Source organism: Ochotona curzoniae, unplaced genomic scaffold, assembly GCF_017591425.1.
Source record: "Ochotona curzoniae isolate NIBS_2020 unplaced genomic scaffold, NIBS_Ocur_1.0 contig_517, whole genome shotgun sequence".
NCBI classification, from domain to species: domain Eukaryota; kingdom Metazoa; phylum Chordata; class Mammalia; order Lagomorpha; family Ochotonidae; genus Ochotona; species Ochotona curzoniae.
The window spans coordinates 9,139,021-9,164,702 of record NW_024466454.1 but is presented as its reverse complement, the minus strand read 5'-3'; the positions used below and the strand labels follow the sequence as shown (position 1 = coordinate 9,164,702).

At 37.3% G+C, this 25,682-nt stretch overlaps 1 protein-coding gene across 1 annotated transcript; it reads left to right on the top strand.

Annotated features, from left to right (window-relative positions):
- Nucleotides 1–23,177: 23,177 nt before the first annotated feature.
- LOC121162159 (olfactory receptor 2D3-like) lies at nt 23,178–24,119 on the top strand. The gene has a single exon (XM_040989008.1). It carries the CDS (start codon nt 23,196–23,198, stop codon nt 24,117–24,119), a length of 924 nt encoding a protein of 307 aa, XP_040844942.1. The 5' UTR covers nt 23,178–23,195.
- The last annotated feature ends 1,563 nt before the right edge of the window (nt 24,120–25,682 follow it).

Below are 25,682 nucleotides of genomic sequence, written 5' to 3'. Positions count from 1 at the left end.
GTGCATTTTTTTAAAACTGTTTGCTGCCTTTTGGAATAACTCTAGGGCAAGGTCCAGTTTGTATCTGTTTGTCATCGTGAAAGTGCCTCGCTGATGTGCAGCCTCTGTCTCAGTATGGATCACCCATAGAATTTCATGGAAGTAGCTAGAACTGTACCCCTCATTCTGCTGTTCTCTTTTCTGTATAATTTCTTTAACCTCTTCCATAATTTGATCTGTCACCTTATTTATGATTTCAGATTCTTTCACAGAAGGTCCATATACTTGAAGTTTCTGAGACATGATGACATGCTTAGAGTAATTGAGAGTAAATGGTTTCTTTGTATCACGATACCTTATTTTGTTGACAATATTGGGATATTGTTTAAAATATTCTAGGAGAATATTCTCTAGCTCAATTTCAATATCAGGATCTTCAACAAGCAGGGTTGTGGGAGGCAGTAGAATGGAGCTATTCTCTGACCAGAACTTGTTGAAAATGTCTCTCAGTTCATTATCATGCAACTCTTTGCCATTAGATAACTTAGCCATTATTCTGATGTTTTCTACTAATTTATGTTCAAGTTTTACTTTTTGCTCTCTTAAAAGGGCTTGTAACTTCCTCCCACTAATTATAGCCTCACATTTTCTGAAAGTCTCTACTAGAAGCTCTTCTTTGAGATTCTTCAAATCATCTTCAAATTTCGTTTTCCACTGAGCCAGCATGTCTCTATCTTTGTCTTCTCGAAAATACCGTTCAATTCCTTGTCTGATGATTTTATATTTTTCCACAATTTGATTCTCAACTGAGCTTCTCTGAAACTCTTCCATTCCCTCACTCCGTATCTGGCTGATCAACTCACTCTGCAAGTGTAGCACATGACGTCTCAGCTCCCAGGTCCATCCGTTGTACCTGTTCTCCAGTTTGCTCATTGCTGTGATCTCTTGGGTGTTCTTGAACCTGAAGATGAAGTTCTCATTCAGTAAGGCTTTCCATAAATCCCGCATCCGGACTTTAAGTTCTGATATTTTCAGAATACCTCCCCTGGATTCTTCTTTGGCAAGATTAATAATCCTGCTCTTTAATTTTTGAACATCATGGCTATAGTCAGGATTGGGAGGGGCCATTGGGGAATAACCTTCCCAGAGGTGAGCCAAGTAATGGATGTGTGTCTTGACATCAAACCTAATGACATCACTGAAACGGCATATATTTGAAGACTGTTCATGTCTGGCTGCATCAAGTGCAATTTTATCCAGTCTCTCCTGCAGCCACTTTCGCCTTTCCATACTTTGATTTGTATCTATACTTTCTTCTATGTTCTGATGAACAAACAAGCATCTTGGGGAGATCCTCAATTGTTTCATCCTGAGAAAGAAGTGGAGAACTATCTGCAGAATATCTTCTATCTCTGAGAGATTCTTCTCAAAAACATTGATTAAAATTAAGTTTCCGAGTCCAGTGGCAAAAGTTGCCAACTGATTTTCCTCATCCTGTGTTTTGTTAATAAACTGTGGAGCCCTAAGTCCCTCTGTGTCCACAACAAGCATAAAATCAAACCCTAGCTGTTCTCTAAGCATCTCTTCTACCTTCAGGAGCTGTATATAGACTCCTCGGGTACGTCTGCCAGTGGTGAGACTAAGTTGCAGGCCAAACATTGCACTCAATAGAGTGGACTTCCCCGAGTTCTGCAGTCCAAGGACAGAAAGAATATACACACGTTTGTCTCCAAGTTTCTCAGAGACCTTGTCAAGGACAGCTGAAATCCACTTCAAGGGCATGTATGAAGCATCCCCATCCATCAGCTCGATGGGAATCCCAGCTATCATGAGGTCAGCAGCCATTTGGGGAAGGGAGAGAAATAATGTATTTGTTTGGGAGGAAGCTTCTTCCAGAGCTTCATAGATTTGACCTAGCTCTCTTAGGAAATGTTCGATTCCTAGGGTAGAGTCATGGATTTCTTTGGAAATAGCTTCTAAGTCAGCTTCCCAGTGTCTGGAAGAGTCACTTTGGGATTGATTCTGCCTCTCTGCCTGCACCTGCGCCAAAAGGAAACTGTATCTTTGGTCGAGCTTTTCTAAGTCCTTTACTGTGAGCTGGTCTATTAACACACTTAGATCATGCAGAAAGTAGAACTCTGTATGGGTCTCTGAGTGTGACTGAAGGTTTTCAATCAGAATCTTCATGACGTCATTAAGGGTAATAACATTGCGATATTGTTTACAGCGTACGTTTTGCTTTTCTTTTTCAATCTCATTCTTGTATTGCTCAATGCTCTTATTTCCCTTTTCTCTCAGTTGGTAGGATTCTCTGTCTTTCTTACACCAGTCATGCCATAGCTGCCCCTGAAGGGGTAGTAACGTTTCCTTTATCTGAGATAATTTAACTTTTTTCAAAAGGTCAATAATGCAGTTTGCTTTTCTTCCTGCTTCTTGGCAGTCTCTTTGTTCCTCATCAATAATAAAAGTATATTTCCTAGCAATATCAGCACAACTATTCAAACTGCAAAGAGAGCTGGACTTCTTCAACAGCTGTGTTAAGGTAGCTGTCAGTTTTTCAGCTAATTCAACTTCATTCAGATTCATGATACCAATTCTCACTTTGTGAGCAGAATTCTCATCCATAGTATTTTCTACATTTTCAAACAAACAAATGAGAGGTTTGGGTGAATCCCATAATTCACGTAGAATGGAATTACTCATTTTTTCAATCTCAGAAGTTGACAAAAGGAGCACAGTGACAGAGGAGACCTCATGCAAGAACCTAGTTTGTTTCTCATGTGTTTCAGCATTTCCATGGAGATTGGTGAAGGCAATACAGTTTTCAAATCTGTCCTGAGCTCTCCCACCAGGACAGAACCAGCATATTTCTACAAGACCTTCCAACAATTGACAGCTATTGCTACCTTCCCTAAAACGTTGATGAAAAAAATGGTCATGTTTGCCTTTACTCAGCAGTGAATTCAGAATCTGTGACTTGGATGTAGAGACAAATTTTCCAATTCTTATGAAAGATACAATGGGTGCAGGCTGACAACTGATCAGTTGGTTATCATAGTTCTTAATTTTTTTCTCCCAACCTATTTTCTCCACTTCTCTCCAGGTTCTCCTGAGTTGCTTGAGAGACCAAAGAGGAAATTCAATTTGGGAGTGGCAGGGACTGGGTACCAAAAATGGGAGAGCAAATTGACAAACGGAAAGTTTGGTAAGAATATACTGTCTTGTAAAGTCATCTGCACAATGAAAAATCACCATTTGTATGTCCATTGGGTGAATGCAAGTTTGTGTCGTGGTTGACTGTGCTCCTTTGGTAATGAAAAAGTCTTCAAATGTCGAGAGGTTATGTCCTGATTCTGAGGTTTTCAATGTCTGGGATACACTAGGAAGTGTATCTGTACTACCTCTGTAAACAAGGTACCTCAAATGACAATCTAATATCAAAAGCTTCTCTAGAAAACAATACGAAAGCTCCTGTTCATCTCTCGGTTGGGTGCCAAGGAAGGAGGTCTTATTTATCAAAATGGAATTGACTTTTGTCATCTTCTTGGGATAATAATCCTTCATGTTAAGCCTCTTGAGCAATTCATGAAAGACTTGATTTTTATTTGGTACTTCTTTATCATTGCTTGGTTGAAGATCTCTTGGATAAGGAGTAGCTCCATTATCTTTTTTTTTTTTTGGAAAGATACTCCCTATTTTCTGCAAATGAATAGAAACAATTATTATAGCTATTATTACTACATACTAGAAAGGGTCTAAGTTAAAATCATTTATATAATCATTTTTCTAAAATAAATATATTTCTTCCATATTCCCAGCAATGGACTATTCAAGAAATAAAATTTCCGCTAAAATAATTTACCCAAACAGAAAAGGACAGCACAGACTATGACCTTGACTGGCATAAAATGTTAAATTGAGAGTTTTAAATAAGTAGTTAACTAGGATACATTATTATGGAAATCATCCAATATGATAACAGCAAATTCAAACTATAATAACAACACATTTGAAGAAGGAATCGTATCTTTTTGAGGTGTGAATGTGAGGAAATACTTAACTAATGTAGCAAATGATCTTTAAAAGTTGATGAGAAGTAAAGAAAACTTAACATGAAACAGGAAGGTAGGCACTTTGCTAAATGCTAAATATTTATTATAGAATAAATAAGATTTTCTCACATAGACAATTGGGGGGGGGAGCCTCCTAAATACAGAGAATAGAAAAGCCAAGGTAAAGATTCATGACATTTGCCATAATAAGCAAACAAGGGAACCCAAAATAACTGCACATATATCATCAGAGACAAAATTGTGACTTGTGAGAAAGCTGAAAGGAAAAGGATTTCTAGTAATGCTCAGTTTTTAAATGATCCTATTGATCATTAGTTTTTATTGGAGAAGCTGGCACTTAACAATAAAAAAATAAGCTCCTGGCCACACACAAGTGCACTCTCTGGGACTTCTCCATGTTAGTGCCAATAAGAAATGACTATGGTACATCTGGGATAAAAGAGTAGGTAGACTTTTCAGAACCTGAACATTCATGGAGCCTGGACAACTGCTCCATTCCAGGGTCAAAAGAGCTGACCTGGAACTGAGGACAAACCTTTGATATGGTTGATTTACATTGATTTTCATCCAGTCCTGCTGCAGTCTCTGCTTTCCTCTTGTTTGTGTTTTTGCCAGACTTTCCAGGTGAAGATCCAACTTTGGAAGGAATATATGTTCATTAGTCTCACAATTAATAAAACATGAAGATGGCTTTCTCCCACTTAAAGCCAATCACGAGTTTACTTGACAACAGTAAATTTAACATTTATGTCTGTTACCTACATGCACCCCAAAAAACATATGAATATAAATCCTTTTTATGAATATGATTAGGAAATAAATGAAATATGGAATATAAGAATGAAACAGAAAGAAAAATAATCTAATGACAATAACTTGGATGTGGTGTATAGATACAATTTTTATTATGTGTTTATTTTTAAGACCCTTAAGGTCATATAACTTATTGAAGCATATTTGATTATATCATCATGATTCCTTTCACTATGTTATTTAAAGTTAGTAAACTCCCTTCCTTGTTAATATAGCCCTTACAGCTCTTCTAGTAAAACTTAACAAAAAATTCTAGTTAGTACTATTTAAAATCCAAATCGTTATGTTTCATTTAAAGCTCTCACATATACCTTACAAGGTAGGAAACGAAAATAAGTTACTCCTCACTGGGGAATTGAAGATTTCTCTGCACATCCCTCCTAAAACTGTTCTATGCCTCAAATATTGACATATACCTTGTTAAAGTTATGAGCCAGTTTGAACTAGCCTAAAATCTGCCAAGTTCAGTAAAAATTATGCTTCAATGCAATAAACTGCTAAATACAAAAATGAAAATAGATACGAGACAACTGAATAGTATACTATAGCCATTTTAAAGCGTATAAAAGTTGGTTGTATATAAACCAAAATAGAAATGTCAATGAAGTAGTCACAGGATGTAGTTAAGAACTTGCATTTCTAACATACCAGTCACTCAATACCATGTCAATTAACCCCATAATGTTGGAAACTGTTGTTGATGTTACGTTATGGCTTTTAATTGGTCAGGACAAATATTCTGCCAGCTCTGCTTTTTAACCAGAGATGTTCTCCCCAAGAAACTGTTGAATTTATCTGGACAGTAAGATGCTGGCCTCTATGCGTGGTACATGCTTGCAATGAAAGAAGCATGACTGGATTTGAACTGTAATTCTGCAATAAGTTGGAGTAATTCATCATGAGGGGAGGGTGTGGGAGGGGGTTGGGGGAACCTCAGAGCCTATGAAACAATGTTATAAAATGAAATGCAATTTAAAAAATTAACACAAAAAGAACTCTTACAACTGAATAATAAAAATTTTCAATTTTTTTAAAAAGCTGAAGACTCCCCTTTTTCAGACTTATTGTATAATTACTGCTCTAAAAAAGCTACACAAATTTACTTATATACATCTTGATTAGTTTGAACATATGCATACACCCTGATATCGATATACCTCCAAGGTATTAAATGTATTTATTCTGTCTGAAATTGTTCTGTGTTTTTATGTAGGGTGTGTGTGTGTGTGTGTGTTGAAAAGCACATCTAAAAAGAGATCAATCTATGAAATCTGTAACACACAAATGAAACTAAAAGAGATACAACTAAATGGAAATAATCTTCACTTTGGGAATGTAAAAATTCATGTTGTTTAAATATCCATACTACCATAAGTGATCTACAAATTGAATGTAACATCTTTCAAAATACCAGGGGACTTTAGCAGGAAATAGCTAAAAAAAAAATAAAAATAAAAACTAGAAATCTTAAAAATGAAAAACTAAGTAAGTCAAAATTATATTTGAAAGCCCCAACATTAGGCTTGATCAAGAGGAAGATAATGTACCTAAAGTTGAAAGTCATTCTTTTGAAATATTTTAGTCAAAGGGAAGTAAGGAAGAAAAGAAGGAAGGCAGAAAAAGAGAGAGAGAAAGGAGGGTGGGGATATGATAATGAAGGAGAGAATGAGACCTTCCACTTCTGATTCAGCTTCTTGCTGGTGGCCCAGGAATGCAGCAGAGGATGGCACAAGCCTTAAGCCTTTGCACCCCTGTGAGAGACCCAGAGGAGACACCTGGTTCTCTACTTTGGATTGGCCCAGCCCTGGCCGTTGTGGCTATTTGGGCTGTGAGCCAGCAGATGGAAGCTTCTCTCTCTGTCTCTCCCTCTCTATATATCTCTGTAACTCTGGTGCTAAAGTAAAATAAAATGAGTCTTTTAAAAACATGATAGTTGTCTAATGTTATTTATCAAGTAACAACTTTGAATTTAAATAGATTGAATTCAATAATTAAAATTAGAGATTGACTTAATGACTCAAAACACTAAGACTCAACAACATACTGTCTGCAAGAAATTTCATGTAACACTAAAGAAATACACAGACATTAAAAATCAAGGGATGGAAAAATATATACCACTCAAATAGAAACTAAGAACAAGCATGCATAAACACATATAAGTGTAGTATATATATGCAAAATGTGTGTATATAAACATACACACATACATATGACATCTTAGATCAGACAAAAAAGACTGAGGAAAAAATTGTGAAATTAAACAAAATCAGCACAAAATTATCAAGGAATCAGTGAGAAGATAACAACAACTAAAAGTTCATATGCCACCTATGCCTGAAGATCCAATTTTTAAAACTAAACATTATTGAATCTAAAGGAAGTTATAAACTCTAATATAATAGAATTAGAGCCTTCACAAATTTAATTAGTAGATAGGTCATTCGGGCAAGAAAATCATCAGAGTTAAACTACATTGTAAAATAAGTAGAGCTAATAGACTTTGCAAAACATTTTGACCAATCCCAGTAGACACATTTTAACTGTATATGGAACATTTGTCAAAATAGACCATAAATTGAGCCACAGAGTAACTATTAACAAAACATAAAAATTAAAGCCATATCATGCATCTTATCTGATCATAATGAAATAAAAATGAAATTAACAATACTATAAACATTAAAAACTAGACACATACATAGAGGCTGAACAAAATGATCCTGAGTGAACAATAGGCCACTGATAAAATAAAAACAATTTTTTTAGCTTCTTGAAACCAATGAAAATACAACATCACAAAATGTAACAGCATATAGAAACAGAAATAATCAGAAAGGAACTCTTTGAGACATCAGCATAATTAAAAACAATTTAATGGGACCCCAAGAGCACAATTAACACAAGTAAAAAGAGACGAATGAAATTACATCCAACTCAGAAGCTTCTGCATAATATCAAAAACAATCGAAGAAGTAAATAGACAACTAACAGACTGGAAATGTTTAATATCCAGAAAATATACTATTTTAAAAATTCAACAAAGAAAGCAAACAATCCAGTTAAAAATAGAAAAACAATCTGAATAGACATTCCTCAAAGGAAGAGTAAAAATGGCCAAGAAAATACATGAAAAAAAATGTTCACATCACTAGTTATCAGGGAAAAGTAACTCCAGCCCACCGTGAAGTGATACTACATTGCAGCCAGTATGGCTATCACCAACACAGCAAAAAACAGCAAAGCCTGGGAAGGCAAACTAGTATATCCCCAATGAAAAATAGCACAGAGATTCTTTAAAAACTCCAAAAAACATGCTTGCCCAAAAAGTAAACTAAGAGAATTTCAGAGAGAGTCATGAGCCACTTACAGTTAAGAATGGAGTGTATTTGGTCTAGACTTACTTTTTTCCACTGATCGACAGAACTTCTCTGCCAGGCTGCGTTGGTTTATGGCTTTCAGAACTTGCTGAGTCACCGTTTTGGAGTAGTCTTCCCCATAGTACTGGATCAATATCTCAGCAAGTTTCACTGCATTGGCAGGGTACAGAATGCTCTTTGGCACACGATTATAGTGCTTATCGAGATCTATGTCTGTCAGCTGGAACTTGAACTTTGTCAGTTCATCCTCTATAAGGTCCTCAAGGATGTCAAGAAGGCATGACTTCAGTGTCGTTTCCATGTTGTGCAGTTAAATGCTGAGAAACTGACTGGCTGCAATTGCTAATTAGAAGCAGAAAGGTGGTTAGATATATTCACAATGATGGAAACTGAACATCAAGTGCATTCTTAAAGAGTACAAGATGAAGGTGAGATCAGACTTTTTTGCTGATTTTTTTTCCAAAGGAAAATTGAGTCTCAAAAACGTACTGTTATACTCCTTGAAGATTCAGAGCCACCCATCTTACCTTCCTATTTGTTACAATTTGGCTTTACCCCAGGGCTTCCAAGGCTCCTTGTAAGATCACGTCGTTTTGTGGGAATGGGATGAGATGCCGACTTATGCAAGGCTGTCTCATGCTGAAAAAAAAAAAAAGGAAAGAAAAGGATGAACATTGTTTTTCCAGCAGATAGAAAAAAGTAACTAAGTTATGGACATGGAATTGACAGTGAATGAAAATTTAACAGAAAAATGAGGACATTTGTATATAGTAAAAAGGTATGCCAGTATTTTAGGATATTTTTGTCTACATATGAAAAATATGAGAACAATTCAGACAGGTTTGATTTCTTTGTTTTCTTCTTTCAAAGGATCTTAGTCTTTTCCTATGCTTCCTACTCCCATCTGCCTCTACATTTTCTAGTTGAGAAGTAACTTTTCTGGATGAATATCTATTTAACACTAATGCTGTAGTTATCAACCACCAACTTTTTCATCGGTAAGACCACTGCATCTCCCAGTCTGTCTAAATTTCTCCATCAAAACCCTATTCTCAAAGTAACAATACAGTATTGCTTCTTTTCTAAGATCTTTTGAAATTTTCAAATGAAGTGATATTGCTTAACCATCAAATCTCGTAACTCCAAAGACAGTTTCCTTTGTCTTGTTACAATTTTCTATGTACATAAAATATTTTCCTCTCCTATGTAGCAAACACTGTTAATTAACTGATAAATGATATATGGTGTCTCAATGACATCACAAATACTATGACAGGTAGAATAGTAGTTCTTAGTGCTAATTTTGTTTAACAAAAAACAGTTATTATCCTATTTTTAGATAAAAAAGTAAAAAACTATGCAGAGTATTTCCAAGGTAACACAGTTTGTAAATTGGAAGAACTGTCAAAACACAAATATTTACAATTCCAAAAGCCATCCTCTTTTCAATTCAACAATGGACAACATATTTTTCATCATAGCTAAATATTCTTCACTTTATTTAATCATCAAAACACATCTATTTTGTCTACCCCATATTACCTAAACTTTTATTTATTTATTTTACATATTTATTTATTTCAGTTACCTAAACACATCAAGAAACTCACTCAACTGTACACCCTGTATTGGTCCCCGTGCTAGCCATCCAATGAATCATGAATAAGAAACAAAATTTTTCACAAAGCATTTTCATTTTCTGGCATTATAGAATGGTGGAGGGAGTATGAGAAATACAACAGCAAGACAATAGAAATATTACTACACGTTCTTCTCCCATTAAGATAATTGAGTGGGATGATGTGGGGGAAAATTATGAGTGAAGGATAGATACTATTGAAACAGAAATATAATGAAGATGCTTAAACATGAAAGAAGATAATACATCTTGTATGAGAATACCTGAGAGAGAAGCAAGTACAAGGAGGGGCCAGTGAAAATTCCTATACATAATCTAGTTTTGTGTTTTCTCGCCAGTTTGGATGGAGAGTAATGGAAAAAGGGAAGAAGATAGAAGTCATAAAATTATGATTCATATAGCATCTTCTAGGGTCAGGATAAAGATGTTGACTTCTATGTGTAATTAAAAGCATTTGGGACACTTAAAACAAGAACAATGTGTGTGATTGATCTTTGGGAAGATCCTTCTGATTCTTACAAGATGATGGAGAATAGAGGTTATCGTGGAAGAGACAGTGGTTAAATTAAGAGACTTTTGGGATGGTCTAAAGAAGATGGTACCTTGATTCATGCTTTTAGCAAGGAAAATAATGCTAAAACATTTGTTAATTTATTATGCATTGATTGAAAACAAATATGGTGACATATGTAAAGATGGTGAAAGTTTATCAGATGAGCAGATTGGGAGTCATTTTTAATTTACAGAACCGAGTAGGCAGGTGAGTGGAGATAGAAATTATGACTAGGCCATGAGTAGGTTAATAGATCGAAGGAGTCTCTTCCACTGGTTTCTGTGAAAGCAAATCAGAGACAGATTTAACTTGGGAGGGGGTAAGCCCAATTAGATATTCCTTGAACTTGTACAGCAGGAAGGGGCTGGACTGATAGAATTATGAAAAATGACAAATGTCTATACACAAAATGTGATTAAGCTATTATTTTATAGAAAGGTATAGGAACCACAAGGATGCAAAATGACTGTTATTTATTATTGAATTCATTAACTCAAAAGATTTATAGAAAACAGTTTTAAAGCATCCTACCTCTGCCAGATTCTGTGTGTTGAAAATTCAAAGATGGAATTCCCTTCTTCAAGTCCTCAGTATATGTGCTAGATGCCGGTATAGAGCCTGACTTTTGTATGCATTTTAGGACAAAGATGTAGACAAGGGGCACAGTAAAATGCAATGAAAACAGAAGAATTTGCTACATCCTTAGGCAAAAACAGCCCCTGCAAAAAGGGGCCACGCTGTACCAAGTTTGTAGGCAGGTGAGTTCTTTAGGAGATTCTGGCTTTGCTGAAAGTTACAGTAAGGATATTGTCTAGCCCAAAAGTTGCTTTACAAAAAGAAGTTTGAGAACAAGAGACCAGCTGTGATCAGCCTGAGTCACACATTCAGGTTGCAATGAGGACTCTGATCAACTCCTGAGTCTATCCAGAGACCTCTTCTCTGATCCATATTGCCCACTATCCCAATGGAAGCTGCACCCTGTCTGTCCTCTGCAGAATATTCACTTGATCAGGGATGATTCAGCCTTGGATTTCCCAGCCCAGGTCCCCAGATTGGAGCAAAGAGCCCTAAATCATGTCTTTACAGTACATTACTAAATTCTAGGAAGGTAGAGATAGAAGGTGACATGAGTAAGTCAGAGAGAAAGAACGATGACCCCTAAGAAACATACACATACAGGCAGATACAGATAAGCACAGGGAGACGGCTTCAAAGAAGGAAAGCAGAAACAGAGAACAAAGATGCTTTCTTGAGCAATACAGGATAAAAGATATCTTAGGCCGCAGACTCTTCTCAGGCACATGTGTTCCTTTTTCCTTGAGGAAGGGGGAAGCTAGCTTTGCTGTGGGCCTCTGAGGGAAGGGGACACTCACCAGGGTGAATTCTGCGTCTTCCTCCAGCTCACTCAGACCAGAGAATGGAGGTTGCTCTTGGAAACAGAAATATGCCTTTCCTTCTGGAGCCAGCTTGAAAACTAAAAAAACCAGTCTGGTCTCTGAAAGATGTATCTGAATAATGAGGGCTGTGGTGATACCAGCTCCACAGGCACTCCCATCTCCTGCCTACTCACCTATTCCTAGGGTTGCTTCAAAAATTGGATGAAATAATGCAGTTATCTCAAAATAATGCTTGTCTTATAATCAGCTTTGAGCGAAGTTTACCTACGATTTTTTCATAAAATTCCCCAGGGGTTTTTGACAATGTTTTCTTAAATATTTCTATCAGGCAGAGAGATGTCTGCAGTTGGCTTTGGCATTGTTGCTGTTGGCCTCTTTAATCTAAAAGATATCAGGAGAGGAAATATGTCATGCTGACTTTGAGCATGCCACTGATCAGCTATGACAAGGCTCTGTTCCAGCAGCAGGTCCTGTTCCAGTAGCTGTCCCTGCCTTTTGCTGCCAAGCAAAAAGATGCCACAGGCCTGGCCATTGCTCTATCTCCCTGGAGGCTCAGGACACTCAACTGTTTCTTTGATCTCCAGAGTTCCTCTATTTCCTGAAATGTTTCAGAATCTCATTGCTCCAAACTAGTAAATGTTCAGTTCTTAGCGGCACTGGTCACTACTGGCAAATATCTCCAAAATATAAATGTATTGACATTAATTGGAAGGATTCTGGCCAGTTTATTGGACATCATCCTCTAAGCACATGATTTGATATACCAACTTATTTTCTGTAGTATTGCCTCCCTATATGTTTTTTTTAACCTCCATTCAAAAATGCTGTTGAATCTGTGAATAGTGACCCCAAGGAGGGCATGAGATAGGACAGAAAATGCCTTCTATTACAAATTTGAATATCAGTTTCCATATGCACAAATATAGTTAAGATCTATGGAATATATTTCCAAGGCCAAGAAAGATTTATCCTGAGAGAAGACAGAGAGATAAAAGAGGTGTGGATGTTTCACAAAAGAGAAAATAAATACCCTGCTATTGTTTTTTTTTTTTCTAATAGATACAAGATCTTTAAGGGAAATGGTTGTAGCATATGCATATCTCACAACCCTGAAAATATTTCTTCCATCTCACAACATATTCTTAAAGAATCGCAGGGCTAAATGTCTTCAGAAATCTGTGGGACCCATAAGCAAGCCATGAATTCTTCTAATGTGTTGGCTTTGTGCACAATGTGACAACATTAGCACAAACCTAGGAGAAGAGGAGCAAACTGTTTTTTGAGCTAATCAGCCCTAAGGTTTGAATTCAGAGCTTATGTGCTATGTAGAACACAAAACAAACCAGCAAACAAAAAACAAAAACTAAGAATTTTTGACTCATGCTCCTGTGAGTATAATCAGACTTATCACCCAGATAGATCAATCCATTTTTGATATCTGGAAATGAAGGTCATAGTTTTGACAAAAAGATACTGCAGACTTAAGGTGGTTTCAGAATTATTCATCTGATTAGAGATGAGACAATGTGCAGTACATTCAAGATGAGTATTAAAAGCCTTATTCCAGACCCTTAGTATCCTTTCTATTTGTATATCTATTATATTTTTTCACTTTTACAGATGTTGTGATTCCTCCTAAGAGAATTTAAGATAACTCAAAGATTTTTTTAAAATACAAGACCATATTAACTACAAGTGTTGAAAAGGGGGGAACAAATGAAAGACAGGGGAAAGTGATGCCATTAGCTCTTCATTGCTATCTAACAAACCAATCCGTAATGACAATCATTTATTTAGTTCATTACTCTGTAGTCTTTATGAGAATAATGCCATATAAGTTGTGAAATGAATGGCTAGGGAGAAGTGTAAGTTGTAGCAGAAGTTGCCAACCAGACATCCGTGTTTCTACCCCTCAGGTTTCTGAATTTTGGCTAGCCTAGGCTTCTTAGCATGAAAACTTCAACGCAATTGGACATTTTCAAGGCATCTCAGAGATCAAGAAAAAGATTTATAAGAGTTCTAGGGTGAACGGTCAAGGTCCTATATACCCAGCCTCAGAAGTCATATGCTTCGGTTACCATATTTTATTATTCATGCTGTTCCAGTCCTAACACAGTGTGGGAAAATGTGAATACTGTAAGGCATTGATAATGGGAACTGTTATTCTAGCAACTGGATATCTCAAGTAAGTTCAACAACTGCGTTAAAAAAGAATACACAGAATAATGGCATACTCACTTTTTCTGACAATTTTGCTGTATTAGAGTCTCTTCTAAGGACTTTATATAGATAATACACTTTACTCCCATGGTAGTCTTATGAGATGGAATCTATTACCATCTTACAGATGACATACAAGGGAATTCTGAGACTCTTTCTTGGTATCAACTGTGAACGTAAGCTGTTAATGTCTTACAATGTTTGGAATAGCAGATCGAGTGTGTTTCCTTTCAGCAAGCTTCCAACACTTGTTAAATCTGAACAGTCTTCATTTTGAGATTTGATGCTTGAGTATAAAGCATTTATCTTGGTGATTTAATACAGATCTAAGTGAACAAATCACTGATCAGGGAAGTTGTTACTGTCATAATCAGATAGATTATTGCCCTGTCTTTCTTATATCACCAATCATTGCTTATTTTGATAAGGTATAAAGGTTATTCGCCCTTACATATGTAGTTATCCCTGCACTAAATGCCTTTATATGAGATATGAAAGATGGGATTTCTTATAAAAAAGCAAAAACAGAAGGCAGAATTTTGATGAATAAAGCAAGTGTCTACAGGTTTCCCTACACATAACTCCTTGCCTCAATTCCCATTCCACTGCTACCACTCATTTCTCAGTAACTCTGAAGTGTGTGTGTGTGTGTGTGTGTGTGTGTGTGTGTGTGTGTGTGTGTGTCTGTGTGTGTGTGTGCTTGAGCTGTCTCAACTTAGTTGTCTGGCAGCTGCAGCTGTCATGACATCAGTGATTTCCAAGGAAAGTTCCTTTACAGTTGCCAAAACTTGCTAAGGAAGCAAGGTTGTGAAATATTCTCATCCTGATAATGAGAGCTTCAACCTCTTGGCACCTTAGGCATTCAGGGAGGGTTTTGGTGTTTCACATGAGCAAACAACCACCTCTTCTCTCACACCCAAAAGAAGTGGCATCCAGGAACCTTAATCTTTCTCAGCCTGAGTTTGGTCTTTGCAGAGAGAACCCAGGTCTTAATGGTTGATTGGCTAACTTCATAACTTTTTTGACATCTGTTTCATAGTTTTGAGATCTTAAAAATTTATGAAAGATGCAGTTTTGAGATCTTTAAAGTCCCAGCAAACCAAATGCAATAGTGGGAGTGTTTGTGGCCTCAGGTAAGCCTTTGAATTTTCTTTACTTCCTTTAATACAGTATCATTTCACAGAGAAAATCTCTAACTTCTCCCAGGGATTATTTTGTCATCAGAGAAAAATGTCCTCACTCTTCTTATTATTTATTCCTGTCCTGCAGAGCTCCACATTGTTGTTTTGCTCTCTTTTTTATTCAAAATTTAAAGAAAAAGCTGAAAGGCTAGTGAGCTTAGAAGAGACCAGGTACCATCAGAGGCTGTGACATCAACAATATGGAATGCACTCACTCATGCAAACTTGTTTTTATGTTTGAAGAAAGAAATAAGTTTCCCAAGTATGGAATAGGAGAGACCTGAATTAACAAGGGTAAGTTAATGATAATTTTTAAAATGCCATAATAATGCATTAGAAAATTGACTCTGTGTGAGCTGAAGTTGAACAGTTCTGTTGAGTAAATATCATTTGATTTTAATCACTTTTTAATTTGTTTATTTTTATTTGCTTAAAATTATTTTAAAAATTTATTTACTAGGAAAGAGTGACAGAGAGGTGAAAGGAGGAGGAGAGAAATAGAGAGGGAGAGAGATATCTTCAACCTGTTGGTTCATGTTCCAAATGCCTGCAACAGTTGGAACTGGGCCAGGATAAAGGAGGGAGTCAGACAACAAATGGGGTCCTCCCCTGTGGGTGGCAAAGATCCAAGCACTTGAGCTATTTCCTGTCACATACTGCAGTACACGTTAGGGAACTAGGCTGAAATCAGATGCAGAACTTAATTCCAACACTCTGATGGATTTCTCAGGGTTCAGTTTCTTAATCTATTTAAGTGTGCATTGATCTATGTGAGCAAAAAGGGGGCAGGGTGTTTTCTAGGTAAGCCAAATGCTTTTGGAGTCATTGGACAGTAGGGAAGGCCTAGAGGCACTGAAATGGGATAAAGCAAACGTGGCAGGACAAGTCCCCCTAAAGGAGATGGAAGAGCTGCTCAGAGGTGGCCTTGTGTGCTGCTCAGAGTGTGTAGATTGCTTCATGGCTGGCAAATGTAATCGTTTCAGAATAAAATAAGATGATTATCAGAAGTTTGTAGAGTCTAAGGTTGAAGTACCACCTAAAATTCATTCAAGTTATCTGGGGAATTACCTTCAAAAGTACATTTGGTGGGCTTTATTGTTGTTACTGCATTGTTGTTAACCATTCCAGAAATCAGAGCTATTTGTTCCATGAATTGCTGCATAAAGTTAATCAATGTTTCTTTTCTTTTTAAACAAAATTCTATTTTTTAAAATTTTTGATAATGTTTACATGGTTGAGCAGGTGGGAAAGGTCGAGGACTAGGGAAAAATGAGTGAGACCACTGTTTCCAAATTTTCTCATTCTTTCTGTGTCTATGGGAAGGAGAAATGTTAGGGGAGATGTTGCACCCAACTTCTCAACTGGGGATGGGGATGGCCACCTGATGTCATCCCAGTGTCCCCAGTGTGGAGCATACTCCATAGATTCTGCTCAAGTGATTTCAATAGTTTTGAAATGCTATCGATCTCACTGATCCAAGGATGAGGCTAGCTCGACCCCATTATTCAGCTCACATTCATGCTGACAAATGCCACCACCTGGCTAGTCTGGTGTGCTCCCAGACAGTTCTCATATTCACAGTGGGAGTTGTAGCCCATCAGTGAGATGTCCACAGTTTCCCTACAGGGCTCCCAGGTCTGGCATTCTCCAGGTGGCTCTGCAATCTGGCTTGACAAAATTTCCATTTGCCTAAGTTCATAGACCTGGGAATTGGCAGGACTTGAGAGCCTGGGTCTCAAACATGTTTGTCAGGCTACTGAATTGCTGTGTCACTTTGCTTTTTGGAATGGCTCTTTCTGTGTCGTATGTCCTTATCAAGAACAGAAAAGAAAATGTGTTCTGCAGCACTATAAGCCACTGTAGTAGCCCTGATTTTGAGGAGACAATGTTGAATACAAGTAACAAGTGGACCATGCTGGATTTATGCAAAGCTAATCACTTCTATCCCTTCTGGTGCAGGTTGCATGGAAACAAAATCCCTTTGATTGTTTATCCAGGTAGCATCCTTGAGTTCCCTAAACTGAAACCTTTCTATCATCTAAGACAGACTTTCTTCTGCTCTTGGCAAACACAGTTATTTTTCTCTCACTTTCTGCCCCCGCCCACTGAGCTACAGGCATTTAAGCATTCACGATTGTGAAAGTTGGAAGGAATTCAACCTCAAATCCTATTGATTCTGTTCTGTTCTATGTCACTGTAGTTTTAAACTTCTATCATGGCAATAGCTTCCTAAGAGGACTTTCTTTGATTATTCTGAAGGTAGTTAAATATCTTAGGAATAGAAAACTGAAAATTTTATTGCATTCTTCAAATGAGTCAATAATGTGTCCAAGAGTAAGATTCCACCTTGACACAAGCCCCCTTTCTTACCTGTGCCCCATCCTGATAGTAACTGCCATCTCAGCCTTTAAAAGTCAGTTTGTTCTGTATTTCTATGTCTTAGAAGATGACATTTTACCTGAAAGTCATGTTGATTCTTGGCTTATTTGGAATCTTTGCATTGTTTTAAACAAAATGATGTAAAATTCACTGACAATCTTCAGTGGAGAGCTTGAAAATAATTTAGAAAATTTCAAAATTTTAATGTGAACATAGGAAAAGCTTATACAGAATAAGCATCATTTTTAGTTGTAAAATCATATGTGAACACAGCTGTTTGTTTCAATTTCTCAAATTTATTTACTTATTTGCTTGGTTGTTTGAAAGGCAGATTTACATCCAGAAGGAGAGTCAGGAAGAAGATCTTTCATCTGCTGGTTCACTCCCCAACCAGCTACCATTACTGGAGCTGAGCCAATTGGAAACCAGGAGCCAGGAACTTCCTCTGGGTCTCCCACATCGGTGTAGGGAATCAAAAACTTGATCATTTTCTACTGTTTTCCCAGGCTATAAGCAGAGAGCTGCATCAGAAGTTGAGCAGGTGGTGTCCATATGGGATGCTGATACTGCAGATGGAAGATCAGCCTGTTAAGCTATCATACCCTTAAACAAAAAAAGATTTACTGTATTTATTTGAAAGACAGAGTTACAAAAAATAGAAGGAGACAAATATCTCCCATCTACTAGTTCACTCCCCAGTTGGCCAGAATGAATTTCTTTTCTTTTAATTTTATGAACATTTATTTACTTCTATTGCATAGGCAGATATTTAGAAAGAAGAAAAGACAAAGAGAAAGATCATTCATTTGCTGGTTCACTCCTCAATCACTCCTCAAGTGGTTGCAATGGCTGGAGCTGAGCTGATCCAAACCCAGGAGCCAGAAATTTCTTTCAGGTTCACCACATGCGTGCATGGCTCCGAGGACTTGCGCCCTTTCTCATTGCTCTCCCAGGCTTTGAGCAGAAACCTGGATTGGAAGTGAGCAGTTGGGGTATAAACCAGAGGCCAAAAGGGACACTAGCGTGTGCAGGTGGAGAGTAAAACTGTTGAGCCACTGCACTGGCCCCACAAGCATTTGTTTTCAAAATTGATCTGTTCTTACCATTATTTTACTTAAAAGATTCATTCTATTTTAAAAGCTACACCAAAACATCATACCAGATAACAATCCAGCAAAAAAACACAGTTTTATAACACATTAATGAAAGGACTACCTAAATAAAAGGACATAATTTGGATATCCAAAGATAAACAAGTGAAGGGCAAAGAAAAGTCATGATGTGTGCTGTCTCCTTGGAGACATACTGTCTGGAGAGGGTCCTGCAAGAGTTGTAGATGCACAATTACACAGATCTGATCAGAATATGGGGTCAAGGCAGGGAGAAAACAGGGAAGCAAGACTCTTCCTCCACTGCTACTTCAGTAATCTTTACCCTCCTGGATCTTGCCCCTGCCCACGTAAAATCGGAAGCTAGCCAACTAAGGTGCCCAGTGATGCATCCCTCTGGAGAGGATCTCCCGGAACACTGCACAGTTCATGGAAGGGCTTAGCCTGCACTGGCATAGAAGATACATGAAAAACATAGTATAATCATCTGGGTATGTTTTGGAGGAAGAAAATAAAACTATATTATTATTTATATGTGTAAATATATTACCTTTATTATTATTTTACTATTTTTAGCCATCTTAATGGCATCAACCTATGACACATGCAGTAGTGATTCTATTCAGACTTTTGTCTTTGATATTTTGAAACCAAATCACTTGTAGCTTATTGGATTACACAATAGTTTAAGGTTGTTTAACATCACATGATAGGTATCTTAAAATCTCCACAACGCATTATATATTTTCTGCTTACAAAAATCCTTATGTGTTACAGAAATCTGTACTCCTTTCTTCATGACCTTTGCTTTAATTGCTTTATTATAAATAATTCATTGAATGTGTTTCTGATGAGTTGATACTACCATAGCTTTATTTCTGAATTTCTCTTTTCAAAGTTGATATTAAACATTAAAATATGTGAAAAGAAATATTATTAAGTATAATAAAATAAAAATGTAAGGCCCCCAATTCAATAAAGTTTGATAAATATACAGACCTTTAAAACTGGCTTCATAGTTCAAATATACTTTTCTTGCAATAACTAATTCCCTTAAATCTTTTTCTGTCAGTTCCCATATTCTAGTCCCCAAGTACCTACTAATTCAGATTTTCACACAATTGTAATCACACTTATAAACTCTTTTATGCCTGGTTCTTTTGCTAGCATAATGTGTTAAGATCCAAGCATATTGGGTCAGGCAGCATGGCCTAGTGGCTAAAGTCCTCGCCTTGAACGCCCAGGATCCCATGTGGGCGCCAGTTCTAATCCTGGCACCTCCACTTCCCATCCAGCTCCCTGCTTGTGGTCTGGGAAAGCAGTCAAGGACAGCCCAAAGCCTTGGGACCCTGCACCCGCGTGGGAGACCTGGAAGAAGTTCCTGGCACGTGGCTTTGGATCAGCGCAGCACCGGCCATTGCGCTCACTTGAGGAGTGAATCATCGGATGGAAGATCTTCCTCTCTGTCTCTCCTCCTCTCTATATATCTGACTTTGTAATAAAAATAAAATAAATCTTTGGAAAAAAAAGATCCAAGCATATTATTGCACTTATCAGTAGTTCGTTGTTTTTTCTGCTTAATGGTATTCCATTAAATGAATGCAGAACTAGGAACCCTCACAACCTATTTATATGTTCATCTATCTATGCCTTTTTTCAGGTTTTTGAATATTGTAACCAATACTTATATGAACATTTGTACCACACATCTTTGTATGGACACTATTTTTCTTTGGGTACTTAAAGGGAGTATTGCTAAGTTGAATAGCATTATTTACATTATAATGAGCTAATAAACTGTTTTTCAAAGTTATTGAAAAATGAAAGTTGTTTGCATTTCATTAACCATATAGCAGGGTTCCAATTGTTTTGTAACCTTGGCAATATGTGGTATTGTCAGTTTCATATAATGTTAGCCATTTTACCGCATGGTACCTTATTGTGACTCCAATTTTCCACTTTAGTAATCTTGTTATGTGGGATAAAACACCCTTAAATATGTAGTTTTCCATAGAAAATGTTACTTTGGAATCTGCAGTTTGGTTAGGACTCAGATAGAGTGTGTTCATGGAGTGAGGGTGTGGACTGGGAGTTATTTCTGTTCCACTTGCTGTCCAACCAAGACATTTCAAAGGCTAGAGATGGTAACAATCTCACTTCATGGGTCTGACAGTTGATGACTGTCAGCTGGGAGCCTTAGTTCTACCCCAAATGCTGGTTTTTGTGTGGTTTGTCTATAAGGCCCAAAAGATATGATATTCATATCCATTGAACATGACATAGACAAAATGCAACTTAAAATGTAAATGTGAATGTAAATATGAATGACTGATACACATGTGTTCACACTTTGGTAATCAAATAAAGTTATACTTGGTACTAGAAGGTTTGGCTACCCGAAGTGTAGTAGAAGAAATCAATCTTTAAACTTACCGCAAACTGAATGAGTGGGCACCATGTGATTTGAACAATGAAAACGCAAATTTTGCAATTGATTTACTTTTCAAATACTTTTTACAGTTCTCCCTCTTTGAGTTTTTAAATATTTATGTATTTATTTATTTTTGAAAGTCATAGTTTTAAGAGAAAGAAAGAAAACAGCCAGGTTTGGGTCAGGCTGAAGCCAGAAGCCAGGAGGTCCTTCTTGTTCTTTTATCTGATGTCAGGGGCTCAAGCAGGTGGATCACATTCTGCTTTCTCAGACCATTAACAGGGAACTAGAACAGAAGCAGAGCAGCAGGGACACTAACCAGCACCCATAGGGAATGCCAGCCTGGCACACAGTGGCTTTACATACTATGCCACAATAATCTAATCCCTTGAAATATTCCTAAGATTCTCCCTATTAATCAACATGACTGAGATAATTATCTAAATTCCCTTAAAAGCCAAAGAGGGCTGAATGTTACCTACGAGGTTAGGAAAGAGTAAAGAACTTGAATCTGTTTTGATTATTTAGAAAAACTGACACATTAATAACAAACTATGCAATTTTTTTTATTCTTTGTCCATTTAAATTTTCTCTCTTTTGAGGAGAGCTTGAATATTTTGTTATGTTTATAAGCATAATATAAAAGGCTTCGGGATATGTTAAGAGATGAGAACTCCTGGGAATGCTCCGTTTACATCAGCTCTCAGGACTTCATTTATTTTTAACTTCTTATTAGGAAAATCTGCTCTTCAAGTCCTAGGAGATTTTTAGGTTTGTGTCTCTGAAACAAACAGTTGGCAACGTGCTATGGAAAACAAATATTAGTCTGAGTTCCCAGGAATAAAGATGCAGTGATGCCTGATGGGATTTGAGCTTTTAGTCTGCAGATCCACCACACTTCACTCAGTTCTTGATGTTGCTCTCCAGTAACCCTGCTCTTCTCTGCACTCACCTCCGCTCATTCCGGCAGGTGAGAGCAAGAATTCTGACCTGGGCCACAATTCTGCAATCGTTTCTGCATGGTTGATAAGGAGCAAGCTCGTCAACCCTGCTTTTCTCCCTCCCTGCCCGCTTTGGACTATCTGTAGCTCTTTGTTTCTAACTCAGTACTGAAATGCTGCTCCAGAGTGTTAGACACGCCAGGGAGCACTCAATGGACTTAGTCACTATCAGTAGCTGGGCTGAGATCACATGACTGAAGAATGCAGCTCAAGCATTTCATCTTTGTCTCCGAGCTTCTCTCTGAAAGCACAGCCTAATGAAGCAAGGCACAAAAGCAGGAAAAGTGGGGGGCGAGGAGGGGCGGGAAGCAACTTTGTTGCACTAGCTCATATTTTAAATTTTCTAAATTTAAACTCAATGGTAGTTCATTTTTTTAAAAAATTTTTATTGTAAAATTAGGTATACAGAGAAGAGGAGACAGAGAGGAAGATCAGCTGATTCATCTCCTGATGGCCGCGATGGCCGGACCTGAGCCAATAAAAAGATACTTTTTTAATAAAACAGCAAGAGCTAATATATTCAATTTAATTATTTAATTCTCAAAATTATATAGGACTCTCCTACTGCATTAAGGACAAATTTGCATTGAGCTTTGTGCGTGTGTGTGTGTGAGTGTGAACTCACATATTTTGAAATCTAAAAGCTGATCCATTATTTCTTAAGTAAACCAGTTTGTCACATCTACAGATGTTCATGTAGTAAATTAGAAGTATTTCTTGAGAAAGTAATTAAATTGAAGCAAAAATAAAAAATTGTCAGAACAATTTACCAACGTTTACACTGGGATTAGTCAAGAAGCCATGATATTCAGACTAATGACAAGATCAAGCAAGGAAAAACATGCTTAAAAGCTATCTCAAGTTTCATAAACAACAATACGTACCTTAATGCTAACCAACACTGAGTGAGGAGCAGAGGGAAGCCAGTAGTCCAGGAAAATTCACTTGTTAATATCTATTTGTTTATGATGGTTGTGAACCAAGGATTCAAAAATGTTTCTATTCTCTTTCTGATGACAGGTAAACAAGCATACACATCAATGGGAGAAGGAAATCAAACTTCTGTGGCTGAATTTATTTTATTGGGGCTTTCACAAGATCCAAAGATCCAGATCTTATTGTTCAATGCTTTCCTAGTTATTTACCTTATATCTATATTCGGAAATTTGCTGATTATCATCCTTATCCAAATTGACTCTCGACTTCACACACCGATGTATTTTTTTCTTAAAAACTTGTCCTTTGCTGACCTCTGTTTCTCTACCAGCATTGTACCCCAGATGTTGATCCACTTTCTTGTGGAAAAGAAAAGCATCTCCTTTGCTGGCTGCTCAACACAGATAGTTGTCTTTCTCCTAGCAGGGTGTACAGAGTGTGCGCTGCTGGCAGTGATGTCCTATGACCGATATGTGGCTGTCTGCAAGCCCCTCCACTATTCCACAATAATGACCCAGAGGGTTTGTATCCAGTTGGCCATAGTATCCTGGGTCAGTGGGGTGTTTGTGTGTGCAGTAGACAGTGCATTTACACTGTGTCTTCCCTACCAGGGACAGAATGTAATTAATCACTACTTCTGTGAACCACCTGCTCTCTTAAAGCTTGCATCAGCAGACACTTACCGTGCTGAAATGGCCCTCTTTTCTATGGGCGTGGTGATCCTCCTAGCTCCTGTCTCCCTCATTCTAGTCTCCTACTGGAACATCATCTCCACTGTGATCCGGATGCAGTCTGGCGAGGGGAGGCTCAAGGTCTTCTCCACCTGTGGTTCCCACCTCACAGTCGTGGTTTTTTACTATGGCTCAGGAATATTTGCCTACATGAGACCTAATTCCAAGACAATGAGTCATAAGGATAAAGTCATCTCCGTGTTCTATTCTGTTATGACTTCCATGCTGAACCCGATCATTTACAGCCTGAGAAACAAAGACGTGAAGGGGGCTCTGAAGAAGCTGGCTGGGAAATAGTCTGACTTTGGAGCAATTATTCCTGACATTTTGAAAAGTATTTGGAATATTGTGATTGATAATGTAGCTTTAACATCTTCATCCTTCCTTACCTTTCTCTGCTGTATTTCTCAGCTTGATTTCTTCTACATTCATTAAATGACTGTTCTCTGCAAGCACTATGCACGCCCAAACTAAAACTCAGTACCTTCCCTACAAAACAAAACCGAGCAACAACAAATTGGCCCTCATGGCCAATGTAGTGACACAGCAGCTTAAACTGTGATTTGTGTTGCCAGATTTGGAGTGCTGGTTACGGTTCTGGCTGCACTGCCTCTGATTCAATTTTCTGATAATTCACTGAGAAAGCAGTTGAAGATGGCACAGGTATTTGATGCCCTGCAACATATATGGGAGACCCAGATGGAAATCCAGAGACTTTTACCTGTCCCAGAGCTCGGCCATGTAGTCATCTGGAAACTCAACTAGCACTTGGAAGCACGCTCCCTCTCTCTTTCTTGTTCTCTCCCTTCCCCCCACACCTCTCTTTCTCTCTCTCCACTCCTCCTTCTCTCTCATCCTCTGTCATTCTACCTTTTAAACAAACAAATTAATAAATCTTAAAAACTGGCTATCAACTAGCAGGACAACACAAATGTACAGATAATTATTTTTGAATTTGATAGAGTGGTATTTTAAGATAAAATAAAAGAAAATATTGTGGGGTTAAAATGAAAAGGAATTTTTAAAAAGATTTTGAACATTTCATGTGGATTACTATATTGAGGAAGGATTGCTTTATTAGTCTAATGTATCAATTTTACAAGCAGCAATGGGCAACACAGATCCCTAAATGTCACCACAATACGAACAAAACCACAGAAGGGGTCGTGGAGTGTGCATCAGTAGGAATGGGATATGCAGCAGGAAACAAAGCTTATAAATTAATGAGCTGTACCACACTCTACAGTCTTACATACAGGATGAATCCATTTTCTCTAATCAACAGATTTAAGAATAATCTGGAATTTCACTTTAGAGCTTCATTCTGAATGACATTACTGAATTCAAATATTATTCTTGGCTATTTGTGTGTTCACAGAGTCACAATTATTTAAAGTGCTTATGCTCTAGACATTCTACTAAAGATATAAGATCTGTGATGTTCAGCTTCTAAAAATTTTTTTTATCTTTTAGTTTCTAGTTTCAAGGAATCTGGTTGTTCATGATTGTCTATATATGCTGTTCTTTTCTCTGTAATTTTATCAATTAGCATACTCATTGTGTCCTTTGCTTTAAAATATTTGTGAGGTCTATTATTTCTATTTTTAGCATTGCAAATACTCACATTTGTACATCCCAAGTAATTTAGAACTCTCTTTGATCTGGAAATAAAACATTTAGTTTGACAGGTCACTCACATGGTTGATGTTACATTGTACACTAAGACATAACAAATTGAAATTATAACTAAGTGTGAATAGTATGTTAGAAGGATTGAGTGATAGAACTAATTAAGACTTGGCCAACCTTGCTTAATAGTGAGAAGCTAGTGATGACATTGTCAAAGAATTGAATAATTAG